Source organism: Ursus americanus, chromosome 2, assembly GCF_024610735.1.
Source record: "Ursus americanus isolate L20-20 chromosome 2, mUrsAme1.1.p, whole genome shotgun sequence".
Taxonomy (NCBI): domain Eukaryota; kingdom Metazoa; phylum Chordata; class Mammalia; order Carnivora; family Ursidae; genus Ursus; species Ursus americanus.
The window spans coordinates 67,854,290-67,881,600 of NC_142128.1; the positions used below are offsets into that span (position 1 = coordinate 67,854,290).

The 27,311-nt window shown below is 38.1% G+C and overlaps 1 protein-coding gene across 2 annotated transcripts in view; it reads left to right on the top strand.

The window, feature by feature from the left end:
* KDM5B (lysine demethylase 5B) overlaps positions 1–27,311 on the top strand; it is a 76,514-nt gene that overhangs the window by 2,198 nt on the left and 47,005 nt on the right. Inside the window, exons 1-2 of one of the 2 annotated variants that reach the window (XM_087857146.1) lie at positions 13,451–14,587; positions 25,874–25,951. In XM_087857146.1, coding sequence (XP_087713272.1) covers positions 14,435–14,587; positions 25,874–25,951 — 231 coding nt within the window. In that variant the 5' untranslated portion in view covers positions 13,451–14,434. Of the gene's footprint in view, positions 1–13,450; positions 14,588–25,873; positions 25,952–27,311 lie in introns of those variants that run through there. The other variant, XM_045787639.2, reaches the window with a different exon arrangement.

Genomic DNA, 27,311 nt, shown 5'->3' on the forward strand with positions numbered 1-27,311 from the left:
TCATTTGCATTAATGAGATTTTATTCAGGAATTAGGCAACTTGATTTAAGTTCTTCGTAACCAAAATGTGTGGAGTCGGGTTCCTGGGAGTGAGAGTTGTCCTCCATGTTGGTATTGTGGTGTGTACTAGGGCCAGGATAAACCCTTTATCTTACTTTAATTATTCTGTGCCTTTTATTGGGTCCTTTCCCAAAAAGATAGTGTTGGCTCTGGTTAGGTGTGGATACCCATTTCTTCATCTTGGCTAGGATATTAATGGTAAGCTTTGCAAAATGTGTGATCATATGCCTTTTCCCATTCTGAATGTCAGACAGACATGATGGCCACCATTTTGTATTGAGAGTAGTACATTCTACAGCCTGAGAAAGGGTGTTAAAGAGGCACAAATAATCTACAAACATAACCAATGCTGTGTTTTGGAGACCTGCTTTGTGTGAGGGGGGCTTTCTTCGTCCTTTGTTTAACAAACTCCTGTGCCAAATGGAAAGAGTTTGTTGTTGATATAACCACAAAAAGGGAAATCTTTCCAGAAGTTGTAGCTCTTGAAGAAGGGTCTTGTTGGAACAAAGGTTTCTTAAGGGACGTAAACAGTCTTTGTTTTAGAAACTGTTCTGTTTTAGAAAGCTGTGAACAAGTGGTTTCATATAGTTGAAATAAAGCAACAAAAAAACCCAAGAGGTATGAAATATTGTCCGTAGTATGGCTTTATAATGCCTGTGTTTCTAGATGATTTTTATTCGCTAATTTTTTGGAATACAAGTGGCTGTATTAAAATGGAGATTGGGTCTGTTGGTATTTGTCGTTGGGAGGTTAGGGAAAGAATTATAAAGCATTTCAATTTCCTTTTGTTCTTATCTTTGTATCTTTAATTAATGGTACTTACTCAGTTTACAGCTGCTTTCTGTGAGGGCCCTAAACTATTTTGCTTCTGAAAACTTGGGGTTCACGGAGATTTGTGAAATCATAGTAAGGTAAATGTGATAAAAGGTAATAAATTAAGAAGACTGTTAAATCCTGAGTTAAAAGTTTAAAGCGGGAAATAAACAAATCTTTTTCAAATTACACCCAAGTGTGTAGGATAACCAGGTTTATTTCCTGGGCTTTAAATTTTTTTAAACTTACAATTAATCAGACTTCTGGTTTTGCTACCTTTAAAATGCACATTTTCATTTCCTCCTTGATGTACTTAGATGTCTTTTAAGGGCAAATTTTCCATGTTGCTTTGTGGTATTTGGAAGTGATTAATTTTAGGAGTGGAACTGTTAGGCAAAAAATAGGTGGCGCTCGGTGAATACTTTTTTGTCTCCCGAGTCTGATTGGAATATATTTGATGGCTTTAATAACTTTCTTTCTTGCTCTGAAATGTCTGACATTGGCCATATATAGGCGGATTCCACATATTTCTTCTTTGGCAGTATCCAAAAATCAGGGATTTAAATCAAACCCCATATGGCACAATAGACACATTTTTTCAACTTTAACTTCCTGTGGGTCATTAGTTTGATCCCTTCATCTTTATAGCCAAAGTGTAAAACTTCCAAGTGTTTTCATACAGTCAGCATCTTTGAGTGAGCCTGCTGGTTCTACCATTAGGAACAGGGAGGAACTTAAATACACATTTCTTTGTATGGTTAGAGGTGTTAATGATACGGAGCTCATTTACTCTCATTCCAGCCTATCAATCTCCCTAATTTTAGGTTTGATTGACTTTGGCCTAACCCTCTCTGTTGTTTTCCCAGTTCCTTTGGTGTCTCGGAATTTTTCTCTAGTTGTGAGTCTGTAGCCATTTTAGACCCCTTACCTTTTGGAGACAAGACTTATCAATAGAAACATCCTTGAGCGAAAGAATTTATAATTACTTTTTCAAAAATAACTTTATTGAGATATAATTCATATACCATATAATTCATTGATTTAAAATGTTATGACTCGTTTAAGTAGTTTCAGAGCTGTAAAGCCATCATGACAATCAATTTTAGAATATTTTCATCACTTCCAAAGGAAACCCTGTACCCACTTGTAACTGCCTTTTAAGACAAATTTAGGACTGTACTGTTCAGAAGAAAAACTTTTTTTTCTCACTTAGTAGGAGGCTGGATTAAGTCCTACAGGTATAGTTTGAAAATGTCTGCCTTAAACAACGTAAAAACAAACTTCATTTATTTATCTTTGAATGGGTGTTTAGCTGAATTTGACTTTGCCAGTGGTAAATAAATTGGTCACACTGAGAGCCACGAACCTATCCACCTAGTTGTAACTTTTAGCGAACTAATCAACAAAATTAATAGACTTTTAGAATAGAACGTGAGTGATATTATACATACATAAGGCAGCTTAAGATTCATAGCCCCACTGGAAAAATTTCCTTACCAGTGATTATAGGATTTGTTTTTAAACATGCAACCTAAACCTCTTTAAAGAGCAAAACGAATTGAGAATTGCCTTTGAAAAGTGTTAATGTTGTGTTGAAGCTGGGGTTTGAATTCTTTCATTATTGAAACATACTGATAAGAAAAAATTAGGGAAAATTTTATTAGCCCTCAATTTCAATCTTTGTCTCTAAGGTACTTAATTTTCTTTATGATGTGCTGGCCTAAATTTAAGAGTATTTCTGTTTGATAGATCAACTGAACTCATTTAATTTGGGGGACAACAACAAAGTTTAGGATGTTTAGGATACTTTTAATAGGCAGATAGAAGTCTTCCAATGAGAGAATTTTCTTTTAGAAAGGAAAAAAATATCATCGTAAACTATTGGATAAAAAAAATTGCATCTGGTTTATGTGCTGTAAATGGGATATTTTTCTAGACTTTTGTAACTTATTGTCTTAATTGGACCACATTAAAGGTTGGCTGTAGAAAAGGATAAAGGGAGAACTCATGCCCCCCCCCCCAATGAAAGTGCTAATTAGGTTCCTGGATTTAGGTTCTAGGAAGCCTACTTGTGTACTTCTTTCCAAAGGCTGTATATTGGTTTAAAAAAACCAGGAACCTAGAAAATCCTTGCTTTCCTCATTGTACAGACCTTTCAGCTTGATTTGAGTTGAGGGAGTGGTGGGATTTTTCCTTGCGAAGAGAATTAGATATTCTCTGGAGATTATGCTAATATACCTGCTTTAAGTGCAGAATAACCTCAAAAAACCTTTTTTTTTGCCAACCTCAAAAAAATATTAAGGGGAATAAATGTTGGGAATTGAAGTGTCTATACTTTACTTTCTGAAATTTTAGGTTTGGGTCACTTGAAGAGGCATCACTGGAGGCAAACTTCCCCTTTGGGGAAGTGGGTGGGTAGAGTGGTACTTTGGGAAAGCCATAGCACTTGGGCTCCTCCCATTTTGCTTTATATTAAAGTTTGAGAGGGGTGCCTGGGTGGCTCAGTTGGTTAAGTGCCTTCAGCTTGGGTCATGATCTCAGGGTCCTGGGATCGAGCCTCACGTCAGGCTCCCTGCTCAGCAGGGAGTCTGCTTCTCTCTCTTCCTCTGCCACTCCCCCTGCTTGTGCTCTCTCTCTGTCAAATAAATAAAATCTTAAAAAAAAAAAAAGTTTGAGAAACTTATAACTGGATTTTAAAATCTAATTTGTGAGAAACTTGTTGAGCTATGAGAATTGTATGCAGCATAGCAAGGACTTTTTTGTTAAATGCTGTCTTAGATGGGATTAAAGAAAAAAATTAAATGAGATGCTACCTTTGTACATCTCCAAAAACTCTTCCAAAAATGCTGCTTTTTCTGTGATTAACTATTAGATGATTTCTGTGGCGAATGTGCTTTTTACAACCCCCAAGTTTATGAACCAGACTAATGAGGAAAAGCTGCCGACAGGGCAGTGAGATATTTCTGTTCCATAATTGTGCGATGTTTGGAACAAAGATGTGGAATTTGACTAAATGAATTCTTATAAATTCTCTCTTGCTTTTTTTTAAACATTCAGATCTTTCATTGTAGACCATTCCTCTAAAGTATCGTTGCCTTATACCTTTAGATGCGGTCTAGAGTCATCCCATCTATTTATCCTTTTTTCTTTTTTTATCATGTAAACTTACTTTCTGGACACAAGGATTACTTTGCTCTGCCAGTGTGTAAAGTAAAAATTTTTTATTATGAAAATACTCAAGCATACACAAAAGCATAGAGAATGTAGTCCCTTTAGCTATTTTCCTGGATATAGAAGAGCAGGAAGCAGATTAACAGCATTGGGATTGAGAGTAAACTAGTGACCTTCAGTTGCAAAGAACAATTTTGCTTAGCTTTTATCTTATAAAGGGTGTGAGTGAGATTTGGGCACTTAGGAATGGGGTTTCTAGCCTTTAGTGAGTGATGGTCACTTTATCCAATTAGAATGGGGATTGTATTTCTCCGTTTTTTTGTTTTTTTGTTTTTTGTAAGATTTTATTTGTACGTAATCTCTGTATCCAGTGTGGGACTCAAACCTGTAACCCAGAGATCAAGACTGTCACGCTGCACTGACTGAGCCAGCCAGGCACCCCTGTATTTCTTAATTTTAATCAGTAGCTTTGTTGCTTTATTACACGTTTGTTGGAACCTGTGCAGAAATTTGACCATCTTCAAGCCAGCTCTTGGAACCCAGAAGTTTGGTGGTGGTGGTTGGAGGGCATTCTCTGCAAGCATTGTTCCATTCTCTATTTGTCCATTTCCCTGTCTGCCAGGCTATCTCAACTTTTCTCTCCCTTGCGGGAGAAACTGTGGTATAGCTACTTCCTTGTAACATGGCTTGGGATAGGCACGTTAAAGTACTAATTGCACCAATTCCAATTGCTGTAAAGGAAAAGAATCTGAAATTTCTTCTGGAAAAGGAGTTTTAAGGGAATGAGAATCAAAGGGGTCTAATGAGTTGTTGGTTAGGTTGTTAGGTTCACTTTTCTGTTAAGAGTGGTAGTTTGGCCTTCAGCCTTGATGGTGCAGTTTCTGTTCCAGCAGAATTGCTGATAAACATTTCTGTGGTGTCAAAAGTTTAAAAGGAGCAGTTTAAAGATCAGGTCATTGAAAAATATTTTCTGTCAATAACGCCTTAAAATCTAATTGTTTTCCCCACCAAAATAATGATTTCTCAGATAGGAAACTAGTTAAACAACACCAGGCAGAATATCACATAATGAATGGTTTTTTAGAACTTGTTGATTCCATTTCACTTGGTAATGTGTTATTTTACAGTAGATGGAAAATTTACAGAATATTTTGCATGGGTAAAAATAAGCTTTATCAAGGGTAGTGTATATGGATTATTATTTTTTAAAAGTCTGTTCCTTTATTTTTTAACATATTTATTTGAGAGAGAGAGAGAGAGAGAGCGTGCGCACCAGCAGGGGGAGGGGAGAGGGAGAGGGAGAAGCAGGCTCCTCACTGAGCAGGGAGCCCAACTGGAGCTTGATCCCGGGACTCCAGGACCATGACCCGAACCAAAGGCAGATGCTTAACCAACTGAGCCACCCAGGTGCCCCTAAAGTCTGTTCCTTTATTATGTAAAAGAAGGAGTTGGGTGTTTCTAGATTTTGGAGAAAAAGTGGGTAGAGTTCTGAGTCTGATTCTGTCATGACCTTGGACAATGTCATTTTTCTCCAATGTATGCCTTCTCATCTGCTATAAGGGGATTTGACACTGACCTAGGGCTGCTGTCCAGATTAATTAATTGATGGATTGCAAGGAGCTTAGATCCTAAAGCTTTATTTGTTCACTGCTAAGAAGACTCTAGGGACAGATTTAGTGAGACAAGGGTTAGGGCCAAATATGTATCCCTCCTTTTCCCCTACAGTGAAGGGATTTTTAAAAAGTGAAACTTGAAAAGTCAAAAGCTCAGCATCAAAACTACAATATACCGAATATAATTCTTCTGTTGGTCTAGATGAAGCTTGTCTATTCCTAGATATTTTCAAAAATTGGATTAAAAAATTAGTGAGATTAAAATCTTTTCTCAAGTAGAGCTGTTATAGACTGTTTCAGAAAATTTGCAGGTGCATATGTTATGTGTGTCTTGTGTAGTGTGCAGTCGGGCAAGAGTTTGTGTTAGGTGAGCTTTGTGTTAAGAAGTGTTTAAAATTATTTAAATTTCTCTAGTATGAGATGGCTATGATGCTGTTGAAGCCCTGCAAATGGAGGGCATTATATCTTACCTAACAATTAAAATAATCCCAGTTCTTGCTAGGTAGGAAATTGAGTTGTTAGTTTGACTCATATAATATTCCACAATTATTCTTCCTGTAAAGGGGGAGAAAAGTAAAAGGTGGCAGGGAAAATGTTTATTTTGATCCTCAGGACAGAGCCAGATTGTATTTTATTCTTTAGTAACAGTTAGGCAAACTTAAAAAAATAACAATAAATGTGATGAGAACTCCCATACAAACCTGGATTCCCCAGTTTTTTGTCCAAATATATCTTGTTATTGGGCCTCATAACATTGCCTCTTACATAGACACATATATACTATTTCCACAGTGGGTGTTTTGTTTTGTTTGAGAGAGAGCACAAGCATGGGAGAGGCAGAGGGTGAGGGAGAGAAAAATCTCAAGCAGACTCTGTACTGTGTGTGGAACCCGCTGTGGGGCTTGATCCCAGGACCCTGAGAGCACCACCTGAGCCGAAACCAAGAGTCAGAGGCTTAACAAACTGCGCCACCCAGGTGCCTCTGGTTTTTTTGTTTTCTGTTTATTTTTTAAAAATTTTATTTATTTATTTGACGGGGGGGGGGGGAGCACAAGCAGAGGGAGCAGCAGGCAGAGGGAGAAGCAGGCTCCCTGCTGAGCAGAGAGCCCCAGGAAGGGCTTGATCTCAGGACCCTGGGATCATGACCTCAGCCGAAGGCAGTCTCAACCGACTGAGCCACCCAGGTGCCCCTGGTTTTTTGTTTTTATCTTGAGTCAAGCAGTTTACTGAGTATTGCTTTCTAGATGTATTAAAAACACTCCCCAATGGTGTATAAACAACTTTTGAGTCTTTAAATGTTGAGTATTTTAGCTGGGAGCATGCACCTAGCCTAAGATTTCTCTTCCGAGCTATGCTTGTTATGTGGCCTTAGGCAGATTTTTGTGCATTCCTGTGCTAATTCTTGCCATCTCACTGGCTTGACCAGATTTTAATGTTCAGAGAAATAAAGTCGAAAACTTAGTGTGTGTTGAGCACTTGGTTGGAGCTTTTATTAAGCACATTTTCCTATGTGGCATACATACTCCGGACTACAGATACTGAAACATTATCATTTTATTCTAAACTTATAACTCTAGGAACAAGGAACAAATCCTTATCAAACCCACATAATTACACGGTCTTTTAGGCAAGATCCTCCCAGTTGTCTGTGTGGTTGTACCAACTCATCGTTTGGTGATATTTAAACCAGATGGTAATGTCTCATCTTTGCCAGTCTTTAACTTGGACGGAAGAGATGGGGAGAGCAGGATCTCTTAGGATTTATATTATGGCATCTTTATTTGTGGGTCAGGGGTGAGGGAGTGGAGAAGAGAGAGGTCTACAAAGAGAGTCTTTGGAGTATAATTTCCATTTTGTAAAATTTCAAGTATTCTAAGCTTTTTCTTCTCTCAGAGAGGCTCTTATCCAGTGGTATGATGTATTTTGGATAAATTGAGAATAGCCACCAGATTTTCCAGTAGGAGGCTGTCTTCAGGCATTTGTGTAGGGTGTGGGTTTAGGGTTTTTAAAAATTGTACTTCATGGCAGTCCATTCTACTGGGTTCCTTTCTCTCACCACTTTTTTTCACTGCTAATCTTCTGGCTTTTCTCATCTTCCATTTATAAAATGTATCTTTGACTTACATAATAATTGCTTATCAAGATTTTCTTTTGAGAGGAACAGAGTTTAGAATTTGACTTAGGATCCAAGGTAATTTGTTTTTGAAGGTTGGTATTATCTAGCTAGGAAATGAAAACTTGAAGAGAACAGATTTCATGGAAAGAATACTAGAGTAGGAATCAAAACATTTGCCTTCTGGTGTGTGTTTCAATGTTTATGTGTTATCCCTGAGCTGTTAGCTTGAAGAGGGTCATGACTATTTTCAGAGTTTTTTATTCCATTAAAATTGCCTATAAAATGGGGATAATGCCGGCCCTGCTTTACATAGTGAGGCCTAAAATAGGTAAGTAGACTTGGTCAAAGTCACCTGACTATTGGGTGGTGGTGTTAAGGGTTTGAACCTAGAGTTAGTGCACTTAACTACTATTTATGTTGCCTCATATATTCGTAGTAATGATACAGTTGTGATTACATGAGATGGTTGATGGAAAATTATGAATCATATTATTTTACTATTATTTGTTATTGTTGTGTTATCTATTTGTATTATTCTTTTGCTTATACATTTTCTATCCTGATACAGGCTACCCTTTCTTTTCTGATGGGCTCGGCAAAAAGCATTTTTGTTAGTTAGTTCTTGCTGCTAAGGTATGACAGTTTTATAGGTAAGGAAACTGTGCTGAGAGAAGTTAAGCGACTTATCTAAGGTGACAAAGCTTTTTTTTTTTTTTCAAGATTTATTTATTTCAGAGAGATTGTGTGCAGGTTGGGGGAGGGGCAGAGGGAGAGGAAGAATCTCAAGCAGATTCCCAGCTGAGCGTGGAGCCCAATCCTGGGCTCGATCTCAGGACCCTGAGATCATGACCTAAGCCGAAATCAAGAGTCGGATGCTTAACCCAACTGAGCCACCCAGGTGTGCCCCCTAAGGTGACACAGCTTTTTAAGGACAGATTGGAGAATTTCAAACCATGCCTTTACTTCCAAGTTCACTGTTCTTCCTTCTCATACACAGTGGCTTCTTTAATAAATCCCACAAATTAGCCAGCTCTTCTCATCTCTCCTCACAGGTTTTTTGGGAAGAAGAGTGGTTTTCCCTAGCTTTCTTCTCACCATCCAAACACAACTGAAGGGAAATCAATAAAATTAGTAATGATATCGAATGATAGTAAAATACTGTTTCGTTTTTGTTTATTTGTCTCTAAAATTTATTTATGAAAATTTAAATAAATCCTATATCCTCATTCTTTTTTTTTAATCCTCATTGTTTTAGTTTATTAATATGTATGAGCTTTGCATTTCATATACTGTTGGTTGCTTGGCTCATTTGTGTGGAAAGTCCTGGCTCATCAATTTCAGTGACCACCCAGGTTCAATGGAAGAGTATCCATTAAGCCTTAGGCCCCCTGAATATAGCCCTGCTTCCCATCAAAATCATCCTGGGCTCTGCCCCAGAATTGAATTAGAATCTCATGGGATGCCCACGTGTTTGAATTTTAAGACGCTCCTCTGGTCATTTTATTTTTGAGAGAGAGAGAATGAGCAGAGGGGAGGGGCAGAGGGAGAAGCTGAGCAGAGAGCCTGACACGGGACTTATTCTAGGACCTTGGGATCATGACCTGAGCCAAAGGCAGATACTTAACCAATTGAGCCACCAACGCGCCCTCCTCTAGTCTTTTTTAAACCCATATAGGTTTAAGAACTACTGGTTTTAGATAGTTCCCCGATGAGGTTTAGGCAGCTGTTAATAATGTAAGGAATTCTCTATCTGTTGACTCTGAATTAGTAGAATTTCTCAACTCTACTACCAGCAATTAGGGACTCCTTTTTGTCAGCTCTGGTGAATGAAGAAATGAACTGGGTCCTTGGGTTTGGTTGTGGGTTTACTTCAGTACATTTGAAGATTTTTATTTATTCATTTTAGAGAGAAGAGCGCAAGTGAGGGGAGGGCCAGACGGAGAGGGAGAGGAACAAGCCGACTTCACATCGAGCTCAGAGCGGAGCCCAACATGATCTGAGACCCTTGACCTGAGCCTAAACCAAGAGTTGGACACTTAAATGACTGAGCCACCCAGGCACCCCAATTCAGTACATTTATTGATGTTTCAAGAAGTGCCAGGCATTGTGTTAAGGTTTTAGGGGTCGAGACCCGCATCGGGCTCCCTGCTCTGCTAGGAGCCTGCTTCTTCCTCTCCTACTCCCCCTGCTTGTGTTCCCTCTCTTGCTGGCTGTCTCTCTCTGTCAAATAAATAAATAAAATCTTAAAAAAAAAAAAAAAATGAATTAAACAGCTTTTCCTTAAAGGAATTCATAGTCTACTGGTGAGAAAGATCTGCAACTAGATTATATGGTGTGATGTGTGCAAGTAACGGAAACTGTATATAGTATGGTTGAAGATCCTAGGATTGGAGGAATGTGGAGGTAGATAAAGTATAGGGAGAGAAGGCTGCGTGGGATGCCTGGGAGGGCTTTGGATTGGGGCAAGATTAGTGGAGGAAATAGGGGTATAGAATGAGAATGAGAATCTGACAGAACCTCCAGAAACATCAACATTTACAAAAGGAAGAGGATCTGGTTGTAGGCTGCAGGAAAAGTGCTGGGGGAAAAAGCAGGTTTGTTGAGAGTCAGTATTTGAGACTTATATGACCTTATCGTGATGATTTGCTTAAGTCTCAATTCCAGACACAACTGCAAAATCCTTTATTTAAAACCTGGAAAAGTTGGGGCGCCTGAGTGGCTCAGTTGATTAAGCGGCTGCTTTGGGCTCAGGTCATGATCCTTGGGTCCTGGGATTGAGCCCTGTGTCAGGCTCCCTGCTCAGCGGGGAGCCTGCTTCTCTCTCTCTCCCTTTGCCCCTCCCCCTGCTTATGCTTTCTCTCTCTGTCAAATAAATAAAATCTTAAAAAAAAAAAAAGACCTGGAAAAGTAGATAATAGAAGAGCTTTTATAGCATTTGTCCCTTTGATTCAAATGAGGACCAGTTTTATCAGGCTGCAATTTGTGCATATTTTAGTTTAAAGTGGGTTATCTTTTAAATCAAATTATTATTAAATGTGGCAATAAATGTGAAATAAGGCGGTTGATGGTGCTGTGTCTACAATAATAACAGAGCATGGTTTGAGATATAGAATATTAAGACCTTTGGAGATAAGACCTATTTATCTACCATTGTAAATTGAGCATGCTTGTGTGTCAGTGCATCCTTTTCTCTTTCAAATAGATCTATCTAGCCTTGAAACATGGTCAGAATTCTAGTATATTGAGTAGAATCGCATGTTGCCCTTATATAACTATTAAGTGATCTGGCAGTGGGATGAATGGAGAAGCTTCCTAGCAATTCCTGTTCATGTCCAGGCTTCAGTCTTTTACTTCAAATATGGATGTTAGGGATCATACAGGTTCTAAAATTATTTCCACTTTTAACGTTAGGCTTGCAGTTAATTGTAGCAGGGCTACATAGCTGTTAAATATTTGCGTCCAGTGAAATGAACGGCTTACTATTTATGTTTCTTTTTTTTTAATACAACTGCCAAATCTGTCTTCAAATGGAACATCAAGCAAAACAAAGATTTTATAGTTTTTTAGTATCTTCTCAGAGCCTCAGGCTGATTTTTAGTGTCACTGCTGTCTCTCTTGTGACCTTGATTGTGAACCTGTGAGTGTCCAGTTTGTAAAGTACTGAAGTTGTAGAACATGTGTTTACAGATTCAGTGAGGCCTTCAAGTTAGGGTGTGGGCTGTTTACCTTTCCCTTCCCTTGGTGCCTAGGTGGGTTTGGGTGGTGCTGAGGGGAAGGTTGTAGGGGCAGAGTCCAACTTTTTTCCTTAACCCCTTCCCCTGACAGATCATTGCCAGAACCTTTCTCTGAAGTATGTCATCTTTTCTTAACCTTGGTACCCTCAATTTTCTGTGAGAAATTGTCTTTTCCTCACTGGGATCCTACTTAAGAAAGAAAACAGAATGAAAACTACTTACTAAACTTCCTTGAGGGAGAAACTCTGGCAGTATAGCTACTTGATTGTAACATGGCTTGGTCTAGGCACATTGAAGTAATATTTGTGCCAATTGTAATCGCTGTAGGGGAGAAGAATCTGAAATTTCTTCTGGTTTCATTTGGTGAGTTTTGTGTCATGAGAAGTCTATGAATGATCTGAAAGAAATAATGCTTTCCTCTTAAATTTTCATAATCGACCTTTCGTGATGTCAACCCATTTGAGTGGAAGATGACTTGTACTAGGGATTTAGCTTTCTTATTATCCTTCTGAGTGATTTTTAAAAGGATGCTTCCATATAGAGACCTATAGATAAGATTTTGGGGGAATATGCCAAAAATTTGTATGAATCACTTCAGTAGATAACTTTGGTAGACATCTGTTAGGAACATTTTGAGAATAAGGTCTTCATGTGATCTTGTTATTACGTTACTCTTACTGTTTATAAACAAGGCGGTACTTAGCTTGTTCCTGTAAAGTGTCCTGGAAAGGAAACCATCTTTTTGAAGGTTTGGGAGGACCGTTTTCCATGGTATTTTCACATGGTTTTGACAATAATAAATCAAGTCATTTAGAGGTCCTGCAAATACAGATTATTGTTACCAAGTTTTATTAAAAGGGGTGAAAGAGAGGGGCGCCTGGGTGGCTCAGTTGGTTAAGCATCTGCCTTCGGTTTGGGTTATGATCCCAGACTCTGGGGGTTGAGTCCTGTGCTGGGCTCCCTGCTCAGCGGGGAGTCCACTTCTTCCTTTCCCTACACGCCTCCCCCCCCCCCCCCCGCTCTCTCTCGTAATCTCTCTCTCTCTCCCGAATAAATAAATAAAATTAAAAAAGAATAAGTGATGAAAGAGGACCTTATTGGGACTGATGCTTAAAAAGTAAGTACCATGGCCTGTCCCTTTTTTACCAGTGTATTTTCATTTACTAATAGATGCTCCTTCATAGAAACAGTGCTTGGACACTTAATATTCTTTTAAATAAGCTGTCTGTAAAACTGAAAACTGATGGCTTTTACCAGGCCCTGCCAATTATAGGCGTTATAATTTTAACAAAGGTCCTTAATATTTTAGTCCAACTTTTTTCTTTTTTTTTAAGCCACCCGGGTGCCCCTTTAGTACCATTGTTAATCCTCTCTGTATGTTTGCAAATGATTATTTTGATAGTTTCAGGATCTTTTTGGTGGTAGGGCTTTTAGGGAAGACTGGGTTGACATTGGTATACCTTTTCTAAAAATGTTGCCATTATGCAATAGGTCAAGAAATGATTGTTAGACAATAGATAAAACAACTTAAGGGGCTGCTTTTAAAATCTGGATGGATAGAGTTCCTTGGAGGGACATATTGGTTGGGAATTCTGTAGGATTAGGATTATTAAGAGTTGTTTCCAGGGTTTGGGTTGAGTACTGACTCTTGGGAGTGTTCGCAAGACCTTTTCAGCAGGTCCAAGGGAACTTCCTCTTTTCAACTAAATATATGTAATCAGATTTTCTTGATACACTTTAACCAAAACAATATACTACAGCTGATTGACTATAGAAGAAAATATGAAATTCCAGCCTATTTCTATTTAGCCAGACATAAAGAGATCTGCAAAATATATGCAACATAAAACAATGCATTCTTTTATTTTTTGCTTAATATTAAATGAATTGATTTAAAACATTTTATTTTATTTTATTTTTAAAAATTTTTTTAAAGATTTTATTTATTAATTTGACAGAGAGAGACAGCCAGCGAGAGAGAGAACATAAGCGGGGGAGTGGGAGAGGAAGAAGCAGGCCTCCAGCGGAGGAGCCTGATGTGGGGCTCGATCCCATAACGCTGGGATCACACCCTGAGCCGAAGGCAGACACTTAACGACTGCGCCACCCAGGCGCCCCTAAAACATTTTATTTTTTAAGTTTTTATTTATTTAAGTAATCTCTGCACCCAAAGTAGGGCTTGAACTCTGGACCCCAAGATCAAGAGTTGCGCGCTCTTCAAACTGAGCCAGCCAGGTGCCCATAAAATATTTTAAATTTCTTTTGTGATCAGAGTGAATAGATATAAGCTATATAGACTAAAGCTCTTTGAGGTCCTCAATTTTGAGAGTTTTTAAAGAGGTCCATGGGACACCTGGGTGGCTCAGTCAGTTAAGCACCTGCTTTCTGCTCAGGTCATGATCCCAGGTTTTTTGGGATCGAGTCCTGCATCAGGCTCCTTTCTCAGAGGGGAGCCTGCTTCTCACTCTGCCTGCTGCTCTCACTCTGTTTCTCTCTCTCTCTGACAAATAAATGAATAAAATCTTTAAAAAAACAAAAAATAAATGGGTCCTAAGACCAAAAATTCGAGAGTTGTAGTCATAAGAGATACTTAGTTCTGCGAAGGCCTGACTCAGTAGAAATAAATCTAGGATCTGTGCATGTGTAAGAGGTGCATTGATTGCAGAGAACAGTATAAAACCAGTAGAGGGTTTGGTAAGAACTTCAATTATCTATGCTTCTGTGAAGTGGAAAGTTTAAAAGTGTTTCCGAAAGGGAAGACAATAAATTTTCCCATATAACCAATATCAACTAAAATGTAAGAAAATGGGCCTTTTTGGTCTTATTTTGTCATTCTGTTTTATAACATTTATAATAAACAGATATGACTGTGTTTTTGCTGCTTTTTCTTTCCTTTTTTTTTTTAAGAATTTATTTGAGAGTAGAGAATGTATATGTGCGCACAAGCGTGCCCACGATTTGCGGGGAAGGGCAGAGGGAGAAGAAGAAGCAGACTCCTGCTGAGAAAGGAGCCCCAACGCGGTGCTGGATCCCCAGGACCTGGAGATCATGACCAGAGCCAAAGGCATATGCTTAACCAAGTGAGGCACCCAGGTGTCCCTGTTTTTGCTTCTTAAAGATTTTATTTTTAAGTAATCTCTACATCTAAAGTGGGACTCAAACTCATAACCCCAAGATCAGGAGTTGCATGGTCCGCTGACTGAGCCAGCTGGGCACCCGTATGTGTTTTGCTTCTTGAGAGCTATCTTTGGGGTCAGAAGTTTGGAACATAACACATAAAAATTGATCCAAATAATTTTTTTAATTGACTTTATATTTTTAAGAACTGTTAGATTTACAGAAAAATTGTGAAGATAAAGTTCCCATATATTCCTTCACCCAATTTCCCCTTTTATTAACATCTTACATTATTATGACGTATTTGCTGTAATTAATGAACTGATACTGTTATTCACTGAAGTCCAGGCATTTTATTCATATTTCCTTAGTCCTTAGTTTTTAGCTAATACCCCTCTTTTGTTCCAGGATCTCATCCAGGATACCACATTACATTTAGTTGTCATGTCTCTTTAGGCTTTTTTTGGTTGTTGCAGTTTCTCAGACTTTGTTTCTGATGAACTTGACAGTTTTGAGGAGTACTGAGTGGGTATTTTGTAGGATGTCTCATTCTTGGAATTTATCTTGTTTTTCTCATGGTGAGACTGGGTGTATGGGCAACTGATTTTTTAAAAATTTATTGTTTATTTATGTTAAGATTTTATTTTTCAGTAATCTCTACATCCAGAGTGGGACTCAAAACTCACGACCCTGAGATCAAGAGTCGCATGCTCCAGTGACTGAGCCAGCCAGGCGCCCCTGATTTTTTTTTTTTTTTTTTAAAGGGGACATCTATTCTTGCAATCTTGTCTCTGGAAGGACTTAAGACTGAGAATTTTGGTATCACCATAACTGACATAAAGCCTGTGCCACAACATGCGCCTCGCCTCACTGGGTGATCTTACTCACATCTCAGTGAGGGGCATGGTGTATTTTCACTGAACTGTTCTCTGTTTACAAAGTCTTGTCATCAAGTTTTCTTCATTGGCACATTTTTACCAGTCAGACCTTTTGACTTTATACTTTTCATCTTTAGCTTTGTAGAGATGCTTAACATTAACTTTCGTGATGAGAATTTTTACTTGTTCAATAACATTTATTGAACATCCTCAGTACTGTTCTGCGAAGGTAGTTTTAGTTTTAAATTCCTCCTCAAAAGTAATTTTTACACTTACATACACTTATATGTAGCTGGTATCTATCTGTAGAGCCAGAATAAGCTGTCATTCATTTTTTTAATAAAAATTTATATATTCTAGAGAGAGAGAGAGTGCATGCACGCAGAGGTAGAGAATCTTCAAGCAGACTCCCTGCTGAGCGAGGGAGGTCACTTAATGGACTGCGCCACCCAGGTGCCCCTAAGCTGTCATTCTTAAAAAGGGAGTCTTAAACTACTTAAACTACTATGACCACTGTGGTCAAGTTGATTTATTTTTTCCTGTAACTGCAGTACATAAAATATGACCATTGATTGAGGCTAAAACAAACTTCCTAGAAGGTATGGATTTTTTTTTAAGACTTATTTATTTATTTGAGGAGGGGAGGGGCAGAGGAAGAGAAAGAGAATCCCAGGCAGGCTCCCTGCTGAGTGTGGAGCCCACTGCAGGGCTTGATCCCATGTCCCTGAGGTCATGACCTGAGTCGAAATCAAGAGTGGGGGGGGGGGGGCTTAACCGACTGAGCTACCAGGGCACCAAGGTATGGATTTTTCTTTTCTTTTCTTTTCTTTTCTTTTCTTTTCTTTCTTTCTTTCTTTCTTTCTTTCTTTCTTTCTTTCTTTCTTTCTTTCTTTTCTTTCTTTCTTTCTTTCTTTCTTCCTTTCTTCCTTTCTTCCTTTCTTCCTTTCTTCCTTTCTTCCTTTCTTCCTTTCTTTCTTTCTTTTCTTTCTTTCTTTTCTTTCTTTCTTTTCTTTCTTTCTTTTCTTTCTTTCTTTTCTTTCTTTCTTTTCTTTCTTTCTTTTCTTTCTTTCTTTTCTTTCTTTCTTTCTTTCTTTCTTTCTTTTCTTTCTTTCTTTTCTTTCTTTCTTTCCTTTCTTTCTTTCTTTCTTTCTTTCTTTCTTTCTTTCTTTCTTTCTTTTCTTTCTTCCTTTCTTCCTTTCTTCCTTTCTTCCTTTCTTCCTTTCTTCCTTTCTTCCTTTCTTCCTTTCTTCCTTTCTTTCTTTCTTTCTTTCTTTCTTTCTTTCTTTCTTTTCTTTCTTTTCTTTCTTTTCTTTCTTTTCTTTCTTTCTTTCTTTCTTTAAGTAGGCTCCATGTCCAGGGTGGAAACCAGTGCGGGGCTTGAACTCACAACCTGAAATCAAGACATGAGCTGAGATCAAGTTGGAAGCCTAACTGACTGAGCTACCCAGGTGCCCCTGGGTGTTTTATTTATAATGATTAACATTGGAAAGTAAAGGAAATAACCTAAATTTCTAATAATAAATTTTAAAAAGTATCAATACAATGAAATACTGAATGCTTACAGTATTAGTAAGGTATAAGTGAAGTGTAAGTAAAAGGAAGCATATGTATTTTTAAATTATGATTAAAATTTTTTGAAAATTATGAAGATAAGCATTTTAAAAAATACTGGAAATATGTATGCCAAAATGTAGTAGGTTTTCCTGAGATTATGGCTAATTTTTTTCTTCTTCATATGTATTCTCTGATGTTTCATTAATGAGCATTACTTTTGCATTAGGGAAAATTATTTTAAACGTATTCTGTTGCTTAGTTTTTGCCCCAATAAGAGAATATGTAGTTAGGACGTTTTATATAGTGGACATACAGGAAATGGCTTGGTTAATAGAAAACACTAATATTGTGGAACCATACATGGGCTTGCCCACTACAGTGTTAAATTTTACGGTATAGAAGTTGAATTCTGCTGCCACCCTAGTAGCTCCTCTCTTAGCAGATCCATTAAGTGTCTCTACCCTTGAATTACATACCTAAAACAATCTTAGAAAAGCTCTCTTAAGCATGGAAACCTGATAGTACATTCTCCTTTAAGAAGCAAGCTTGCATAGGGGCGCCTGGGTGGCTCAGTCGGTTAAGCGTCTGCCTTCGGCTCAGGTCATGATCTCGGGGTCCTGGTATTGAATGCCATGTCTGGGCTCCCTGTTCAACAGGGAGTCTGCTTCTCCCTCTCCCTCTGCCCTCCCCGCTCCCTGCTTGTGCGTTCTGTCTCTCTCTCAAATAAATAAATAAATACAATCTTAAAAAAAAAAAAGCAAGGTTGCATGTATCTCAATAAAGCTGAAAAAAATACAGCAAAAAAATTAATGGGCCTTGAATATTTTATATTAACTTATGAATGCCATTTTATACGGTTTTATAATGAAGATTAGAGAATGGAAACCATTGTGTTAAACATACCAATCATAAAACAAAACAAGTTTGCATCAGGCTTCCTGGGAACTAAAGCTTTGCAACATAAACATTTCCTCATGACTAATGTTTTCGACCATTCACTTTGTAAATGCCAGGACCTGTCTGAAGGCTTTTATTTTGCATGTATTTTATTTAAGCCTCATAGTTTCCCCTTTATACATGCACCTAAGCTACAGGGCGATGAGTACAAAGCCATGCAGTCAGGATTTGAACCCAGGCAGTGTGACACCAGAGCGTATCCTCTTTAACAGCTATTTTACTATACAAGGATAAGGGAAATGATGTCATTGTGCTTTAAAAATGGGCATTGGAGAAATAACAGGGGGCAGGGGTGTGTGGAAATATAAGGGAGTCTTTAACCCGTGTTGGAATTGCTCTGATGCCAACCAGAGTTAGGCTGGAAACATAGAGTCCTTAAAGCTTAGAGGTCCGATGCTCCTTGCAAGTTGAGGCTGTAATGACTTTTTGCTGGAAGAAATTATATTTCAGTGGTCAGAACTTAATTAAATATAATACCTGCTATTTTTAAAAAAGATTTTATTTATTTGACAGAGAGAGAGACAGCGAGAGAGGGAGCACAAGCAGGGGGAGTGGGAGAGGAAGAAGCTCCTCCCAGCAGAGGAGCCGGACGTGGGGCTCGTGGGGCTCGATCCCAGAACGCTGGGATCACGCCCTGAGCCAAAGGCAGACGCTTAACGACTGAGCCACCCAGGTGCCCCAATACTTGCTATTTCTGTTTTACAGTAAACAATCCTTTATATTTGTAATTTTACTTTTCACCATAGTCCTGAAGGTGGCTATTGTTTGTACATTTCAAATGGAAAAGTTAAGATTCTTCAAATGGTGGTTAAAGAACCAAAATGCAAATCCAGGTCTTCTGACTTTTAAATTCATTGCTCTTTCTGTCCTATATTATATATACATCCTTCTAACATTCTGAGGAGCCAGGTGTCTTATCCATTATGATGTCTTGATTAAGCACAAGAAGGGACTGAAAAAAGTAGTTTGGGGTAGTGAGATAAGAACTTGAAGGTACAAAAATTTATGAAAGCCAAACATACTCCCAGGACTTTATTATTATTATTTTTTAAGGTTACAGACCCCTTTGAAGCCCTGGTGAAAGCTGTGACTGTCCCCCCCAAAATCCACATACACTCAGTTCTATATTAACGTAAGAACCTCTGATTTAAGGAAAGTGTGATTCTAAAGTCTTAAAATTCTCAGTGTTTTTGTTTGTTTTTTTTACTAGTGGCTCACTAGGGATGGAGATCTTAAACAGGCTTTGAACAAATGTGTGGCTAATTAAAGCTGCTTGGTGCCAAGCCTACCCTGAGGGAATTAAGAATAAAGGGAGAAGTTAACAGTATCTAACACATTTTATTTGTTGGAAAGACACTGTAGTCCTTTGTATTACAGAACTTTCCGTAGACGCCCGTCAGTGAGTGGTCATTGGACTCCACTGAGGGGCTCATAAATAGTACCTCTGCTTGTCTTTTAATTTATAACTGGGGATTTATAATGATTATGGTGTGCCCAGTTCTACCTCTTAGATTTGTGCAAGTGTCTTAAGGACATCATACTGACATAAAACTATTAACATGATGAAAAAGTAGTCTTTTAAATTGTAATTCATATGTGTGTCACTCAAATCTTTATTAAGGTTGAAGGGTGCCTGGGTGGCTCAGTTGGGTAAGCATCCGACTCTGGATTTCCGCTTGGGTCATGATCTCAGGGTTGTGGGATTGAGCCCGTCAGGCTCCGTGCTGCATGCTGCATGTGGTGCCTGCTTGGGATTCTCTGTCTGGCTCTCCTTCTGTCCCTCCTCACCACCCCTCCCCTGAGCTCTTTCTCAAATAAATAGCTCTTTAAAAAAAAAATCTTTATTCAGGTTGATAAATCTTGGCATGCTCAACTGAAAATTTTTCTGACTTAAAACACTAAAATAAATTCTTTGGTTCCTTAAAATTTTGCATTATAGTTCTGTGTTAATGTGTTGATAACCTAGAAACTGATAGCCTAGAAACAGTAAGACTGTGGATTAAAACAGGAAGTTTAGCTCTGCTGCACTGGATTAAAAATCCTTTGAGTGCATTCTGTGATGACTGGCTTTAATAGAACATATCCAGTTTAAAAATGCATTGGTCCTTAATGTTATTCTTTGTAAACTAACCAGAATGAGCGTTTGACAATGATTTTTAAAAATTAATTTTGTCTGCAGGAGCCAGCGAATCAACTTTTGGAATAGCCTTTGTAGAGAATGTACTTTCTCATTTTGCTGAGTATTAGATCTCAAAGTGGTGATAGCTTCCTGTATTTAGAAAGATGAAGACAATATTCTGATATGTGGATGCTAATGGTGGGTCATTTACAGAGTTAATTTTCATGGAGTTTTTGAAAAATCCTTAGCATCCTATGAAAGTTATTTTCCCACTGGTCAATTTTATCTCAAATTTCTCTCCATTAAGTGTACGGTGAGTTGTTGCTCAGGTAGTGCTGGGACTTGATGTTTCCCAGGCCTCTGAGGATTTTGAGGCTTCAACTTCCTACTTAACTGCCTTCCCAAGGAATGAATATATATATATATATGTATATATATATATACATATATATATATATAGAAGAGGAAGAATCAGGCTGCTCGCTGAGCAGGGAGCCTGACGTGGGGCTCGATCCCTGGGATCATGACCCAAGCTGAAGGCAGTCGCTTAACCAACTGAGCCACCCAGGCGCCCCCAAGGAATATATTTTTTTAGTGCTTAGGAAAATAATTGAAGTTTTAAATAATAGTTAAGTAATAATGATAAATAATAAATAGGCCTTTCAAAATGAAGGCTTAAAATAAAAGCCATTTTATTTTATTTTTTTAAAAAGATTTATTTATTTCAGTGAGAGAGAGAGAAGGAGAAGGGGGGACGGACAGAGGAAGAAGGAGAGAGAAACTCAAGCAGACTCTGTGCTGAGTGTGGAGTCTGACATGGGACTCGATCCCATGATCCTGAGATCGTGACCTGAGCTGAAATCAAGATTTGCTCCCCCCCCCTTTTTTTTTAAGATTTTACTTATTTATTTGACAGAGAGAGATACAGCCAGTGAGAGAGGGAACACAAGCAGGGGGAGTGGGAGAGGAAGAAGCAGGCTCACAGCAGAGGAGCCTGATGCGGGGCTCGATCCCAGGACTCCGGAATCATGCCCTGAGCCGAAGGTAGACGCTTAACGACTGAGCCACCCAGGCGCCCCACAAGAGTTGCTCCCTTAACTGACTGAGCCACCCAGGCGCCCCTAAAAGCCATTTTAAAGTTTTAAAAGTGAGTGAATCTTAGCAGGGGACTTAATATGGATGGGATGCCTTGCAATCTATGAACTCTTAAAACACACCTAGTTTTTGGAAATGCTGTTTTTATGTTAGAAGAATGATTTATGAACCATTTTATTGTTAGAGGCTAAAAGTTTTGTTAAGATTATATGGTATATCCCCTTTAGATACTTAAGTGTCAAACGCAGAATCATCACACTGTTATTTAATGGTCTCTTCCCTTCTTTGATGGCTTTTTTCCCCCCTTGTAAGAGTTACAGCCCATCAAAGGCCAGACTCAGCCAAGGATATCTTAATTCTAATATTTCAGTGAGGATCGCAAATAATAAGTAATTCTTTTATTGGATAAAGCTTTGCAGCTGACAATGAAAGTCTTGAAACTAAATGACATTTATCCCATTTTCCCTCATTCTTTGTAATTAGAAGAGGCAACAGTTTTCAGTGATCTGTGTTTAATGAAGGAATGATCTTCTGAAAGAGTTTTAGTTTTTAACATATTACACCCACTGTGTGAACTTCCTTATTGGTAGATATGTACTGTTTTCCTCTTGATGCTTTATTTTTAGGATTCATTTTATTTGAAAAAGCTTCAGTATAAAATAAGCATTAATTAAATAATACAAACATATACACCCATATATACAAAGACACAGCTCACTGTAATATATAAAACTTTAATATATAGAGGAGATGAAATTAATTTCTCTATCATTGTGTTTTGGGGAGTAGAAGGTCTATTTGGAAAAGAAAAAGGCCTACTTGATTAATCAGGGAATGTCATACATTACCCGTAAGTCTTAGTTTATAAAATTCTTAGGCCATGTGGACAGTATGTTAATCATTTACTTGTATATTCTTACACATTATCTTTAATACATTTTTGGTCTAACCTTCAACCCAGATCAGTTCATTTCAGAAAGCCTACAGCTTTCGTGCAGTATTAGAGAGCAAAGCTCTGAGCAACATAGTCTTCCTCTTAGCCTGTGATAGAATACTGAGCAATGTGATTTTCTTCTACTACGTGGTGTTCTGTACCGTAAGACACATTGCTTTCCTTATCTTTAGTTATCATGCTAAACAAAAATAAATCACTTTCATCCTTCTGACCCAGGGTGGAATAGGTGGTATTTTTAATTGCTTAACAAAGTGTAGTATTTCTTTAACTGACTACTGTCATTGAAACAGGAACCGTAGTCTTTGTGAAAGAGGCAGTATGACAACATGAAATACTTGAAGGCCTTATCTGTGATGGCCTTTTTAAACGGTAGTGCTGTCATTTTTTTTCTTTTTTTTGTTTCTTCTTTTTGGTATTCTAATAGTAAATAGTTTTGTACCAGTTTGTAATCTGCATTTTTTTTTCCTTTTTAAAAGAAATTATGGTAAAATGTAATCTTTTTAACATAATAGTTTATCAGGCATTGCCAGTGGGCACTTTTTACTGAAGTCTCCCTATCACTAAAACAAAACCTTGTTTTACTTTTTTTTTTTTTTTAAAGCAAACTCTACTCCCAGTGTGGGGCCTGAATTAACAACCCAAAGATCAAGAATTGCATGTTCCATGGGCTGAGGCAACCAGGCACCCCAGACCTTGTTTTACTTTTAAACTAAAAGCAATCAATAATAAAAGTTCTAATAATGTAGATTTGAAATAACAGTAATCTCTTTCCCCCTTCTATTATAAAAGTCTTTAACATTTACATACATGTAATACTGTTTGCATGATTTTACATGTTTTAGTTTTTTTACTCATTAAGTCTTGGCTGTCTTTCTATATTTAGGACATGTAGATCTTTTTTATTGCAGCTGCAGAGTGTTTTATTGCTATTTACAGATGTGTCCACGTTTATTTACCTTACTCTCTCCACTGATAGATACTAAGGTTTTTTCTTCTTAAGATTTTTTTTTTTTAAGGATTTTATTTATTTATTTGACAGAGATAGAGACAGCCAGTGAGAGAGGGAACACAAGCAGGGGGAGTGGGAGAGGAAGAAGCAGGCTCCCAGCGGAGGAGCCTGATGTGGGCCTCGATCCTAGAACGCCAGGATCATGCCCTGAGCCGAAGGCAGACGCTTAATGACTGCGCCACCCAGGCGCCCCAGCAAGAGTTTTTTTTTTTTTTTTTTTTTTTTTTTTTTTTTTTTTAAAGATTTTATTTATTTATGTGACAGAGAGACAGCCAGCGAGAGAGGGAACACAGCAGGGGGAGTGGGAGAGGAAGAAGCAGGCTCACAGCGGAAGAGCCTGATGTGGGACTCGATCCCGGATCGCCAGGATCACGCCCTGAGCCGAAGGCAGACGCTTTAACGACTGCGCCACCCAGGCGCCCCAAGAGTTTTTTTTTTTAAAGTAATTTCTGCACCCGATGTGGGGCTCGAACTTAAACCCTGAGATCAAGAGCCTCATGTTCCACCCACTGAGCCAACCAAGTGCCCCAATTTTAAGGTTTTAAGTTAAAACAATTCTGCAGTAAATTTCCTCTTCTCTGTATCTTGGTGTTGTAAGTGGTAATAAATATTTGGAAATTCTCACCCGAGGAATTACGGAGTCAGAAGACTTTTAAAAATGTGATGCTTTCTAATTGACCTCCAAAAATAGCATGCCTGGGGCGCCTGGGTGGCACAGCGGTTAAGCATCTGCCTTCGGCTAAGGGCGTGATCCCAGCGTTCTGGGATCGAGCCCCACATCAGGCTCCTCCGCTAGGAGCCTGCTTCTTCCTCTCCCACTCCCCCTGCTTGTGTTCCCTCTCTCTCTGGCTGTCTCTATCTCTGTCAAATAAATAAATAAAATCTTTGAAAAAAAAATAGCATACCTAAGCATCAGGGTCCACATTTCCTCACATATTGCTAATATGGGTGGTATGTATATTTTAAATCTTTGCTAACCTGGTAGGTAAAAACAAGGGGATCTTGTGTAATTCTTGGATTTTGAATAAAGTTGGACATCAGTGTTTTTACAGCTAACCATTTTTTCTTGCTAATTACTAAGACAATTTGTCCATTTTTCTGTATTTTCTTATTTATTGTTATGAGTTCTCCATAAATCTAGATTTTTAAAATGCTGTATAATATTCAGTGTTGTTATAGTATCAATCATATCTTTCTAACATTATACTTCAGTTAATTTCATGCATGTACATTGTTTATTCTGGGTGAATTATTTTCTTAGAACAAACTCCTGGGTATGAAATTGGGTAAAAAGGCTATGAACTTCCTTGTATTGTTTTCTTAATCTGAAGTAATTTATTTAATATGTAATAGATGTTATTTAATGTATGTAATGTATTTCAGATTGTATTTCAAATGGCTAAGGACGTAGAAGAAAATCACGTATAATCCTACCACCAAAGACTGGTTAACCACTGTTAATCGTTTTGCTGTATATCTTTCCAGTGTTTTATTTTTTTTTTTATTTTTTTTTTTTTTTAAAGATTTTATTTATTTATGTGACAGACAGACAGCCAGCGAGAGAGGAAACACAGCAGGGGAGCGGGAGAGGAAGAAGCAGGCTCCCAGTGGAGGAGGCCAATGTGGGACTCGATCCCGGAACCCCGGGATCACGCCCTGAGCCGAAGGCAGACGCTTAACGACTGCGCTACCCAGGCGCCCCTCCAGTGTTTTATTTTTATATTGCATACCCTGTTTTTCTTTTCCTCCTTAATGAATATAAGGAACATCTTTCAATGTCAATAAATAGAGCTATACCACAGCATTTTTTGTTTTTTTGCTTTTTTTAATGTGTTAAAATATTATAATATGCATAATATAGAATTTACCATTGTAATAATTTTCAGGGTACAATTTAGTGACATTAAGTACATTCATAACCATTAACACTAATCCATCTCCAGAACTTTTTCATTATTCCAAACTGAAACTGTATAACCAGTAATACAGCAGAATTTTTATTCCTTTAACTATTCTGTTGTGGCTATTTCAGTTATTTGCAGTTTTATCTACTTTATAAGTAGCATAATACTCTTCTTGCCTAATTATTTCCTCATGGTAACAGTTCTTCTAAGAATTTGTAACAGTAGATATGTTAAGGATGATTCTTTAAGATTAGTCTTGAATGGCAGTCTTCACCATCGCCCCAAAACTTATCTTTAATTTTATAATAAAAGTTAAGGTAACTAGGAGGTACATATAAAAATATAGTTTATGGACGTTTTGATGTTAATATAGCTATTTTGTAAAAAGATTACTTCTTTGGAATAGAGGAATCAAAATCTCTTTCAATGTCAGTAATTTTGGGGGGGGGCACCTGGCTGGCTCAGTCCAAAGAGCGTGTGATTCTTGATCTCGGGGTTGTAACTTCAAAGTCAGGGATTTTTCAACAGCTTGAGGTTAAGTGACTTTACTCATTTGGGAAGGTGTGAAGAGGGGTATGCACAGGATGCATCATTCATATGGGGAAGGGTAATCATACATATTCTGCTGTTCTGGTGAAAAAAGGTTAAACTATTACCCATGTTCTGTTGTATTTGACTGGGTAGAGATAGTGTGTTTTACTTACCTGGGGTTTTAACAGAATTTTTAAAATGTCAGAATTATAAATTCTTCTAATCAAAGCCTTTGCTTCTCTCCTAGGATTGGCAGCCACCATTTGCATGTGATGTTGATAAACTTCATTTTACCCCACGTATCCAGAGGCTGAATGAATTGGAGGTAATATCTTAACTGTTGTTCTGGTGGACTTTATTCCAGAGGGACTTTCTTTGAAGAATCTCTGTCACAAATCTAGTAGTTTTAGTGAAGCTAAAATATGGCTAATCATTGATAATCATGGTAAAACAAATGGCAGTAAGGCCTTTGTAGGGAGCCAGATTTCATTAAAAACACGGATTTTTGTCAATCATTGTTGGCCTCTTAATTCATTTAAATCCTTCTAAATTTATTTATTTATTTATTTATTTTTTAAAGATTTTATTTATTTATTCGACAGAGATAGAGACAGCCAGCGAGAGAGGGAACACAAGCAGGGGGAGTGGGAGAGGAAGAAGCAGGCTCATAGCGGAAGAGCCTGATGTGGGGCTCGATCCCAGAACGCCGGGATCATGCCCTGAGCCGAAGGCAGACGCTTAACCGCTGTGCCACCCAGGCGCCCCAAAATCCTTCTAAATTTAGGTGACAACCACAAGAATTTAGGTTTTGAAAGGAATGTACTTTGAGAACCATCTAATGGAAAAGATGTCCAGCTCTAATTTTCTTCCAAATACATGTCTTCTCTTAGATTTAATAACATACTTTAATTTCCTTAAGAGGGGTGAGGAATACTTGGGTATTCTCTAGAGAAGAGATGATGTTTTTTCAATCCCTTTGCTACTGGAAGCCTAAAGTACAGGGTGAATAAGGCTTGGGTATTGGTAACCTAGAAGTAATGTTTACATTAATGTTTCACTAACCTGATTTTCATATTGAATCATGTTTTGTTTTTCTATAAAAAAACCGAACATTTTTAACTTAAATGGAACACACGTCCACTGGGATTCTGTGGACATTGGTGATAGTAGCATCTAGTGTCTGTATTTTCTTTCTATTCTTTCTTTTTTATTTTTTAATGATTTAAGTTCCTTTTTTTTTTTTAAGATTTTATTTATTTGACAGAGAGACAGCGAGAGAGGGAACAAAAGCAGGGGGAGTGGGAAAGGAAGGAGCAGGCTTCCCACTGAGCAGGAAGCCCAATGTGGGGCTCGATCCCAGGACCCTGGGATCATGACCTGAGCCCAAGGCAGACAGTCAACGACTGAGCCACCCAGGTGCCCCTAGTGTCTGTATTTTCAAGTTAAGATTGAAAGATAGGAAATGCGAGGCGCCTGGGTGGCTCAGTCGTTAAGCGTCTGCCTTCAGCTCAGGGCGTGATCCCGGTGTTCTGGGATAGAGCCCATGTCGGGCTCCTCCTCTGGAAGCCTGCTTCTTCCTCTCCCATTCCCCCTGCTTGTGTTCCCTCTCTCACTGGCTGTCTCTATCTCTGTCAAATAAATAAATAAAATCTTAAAAAAAAAAAAAAAAAGATAGGAAATGGGTC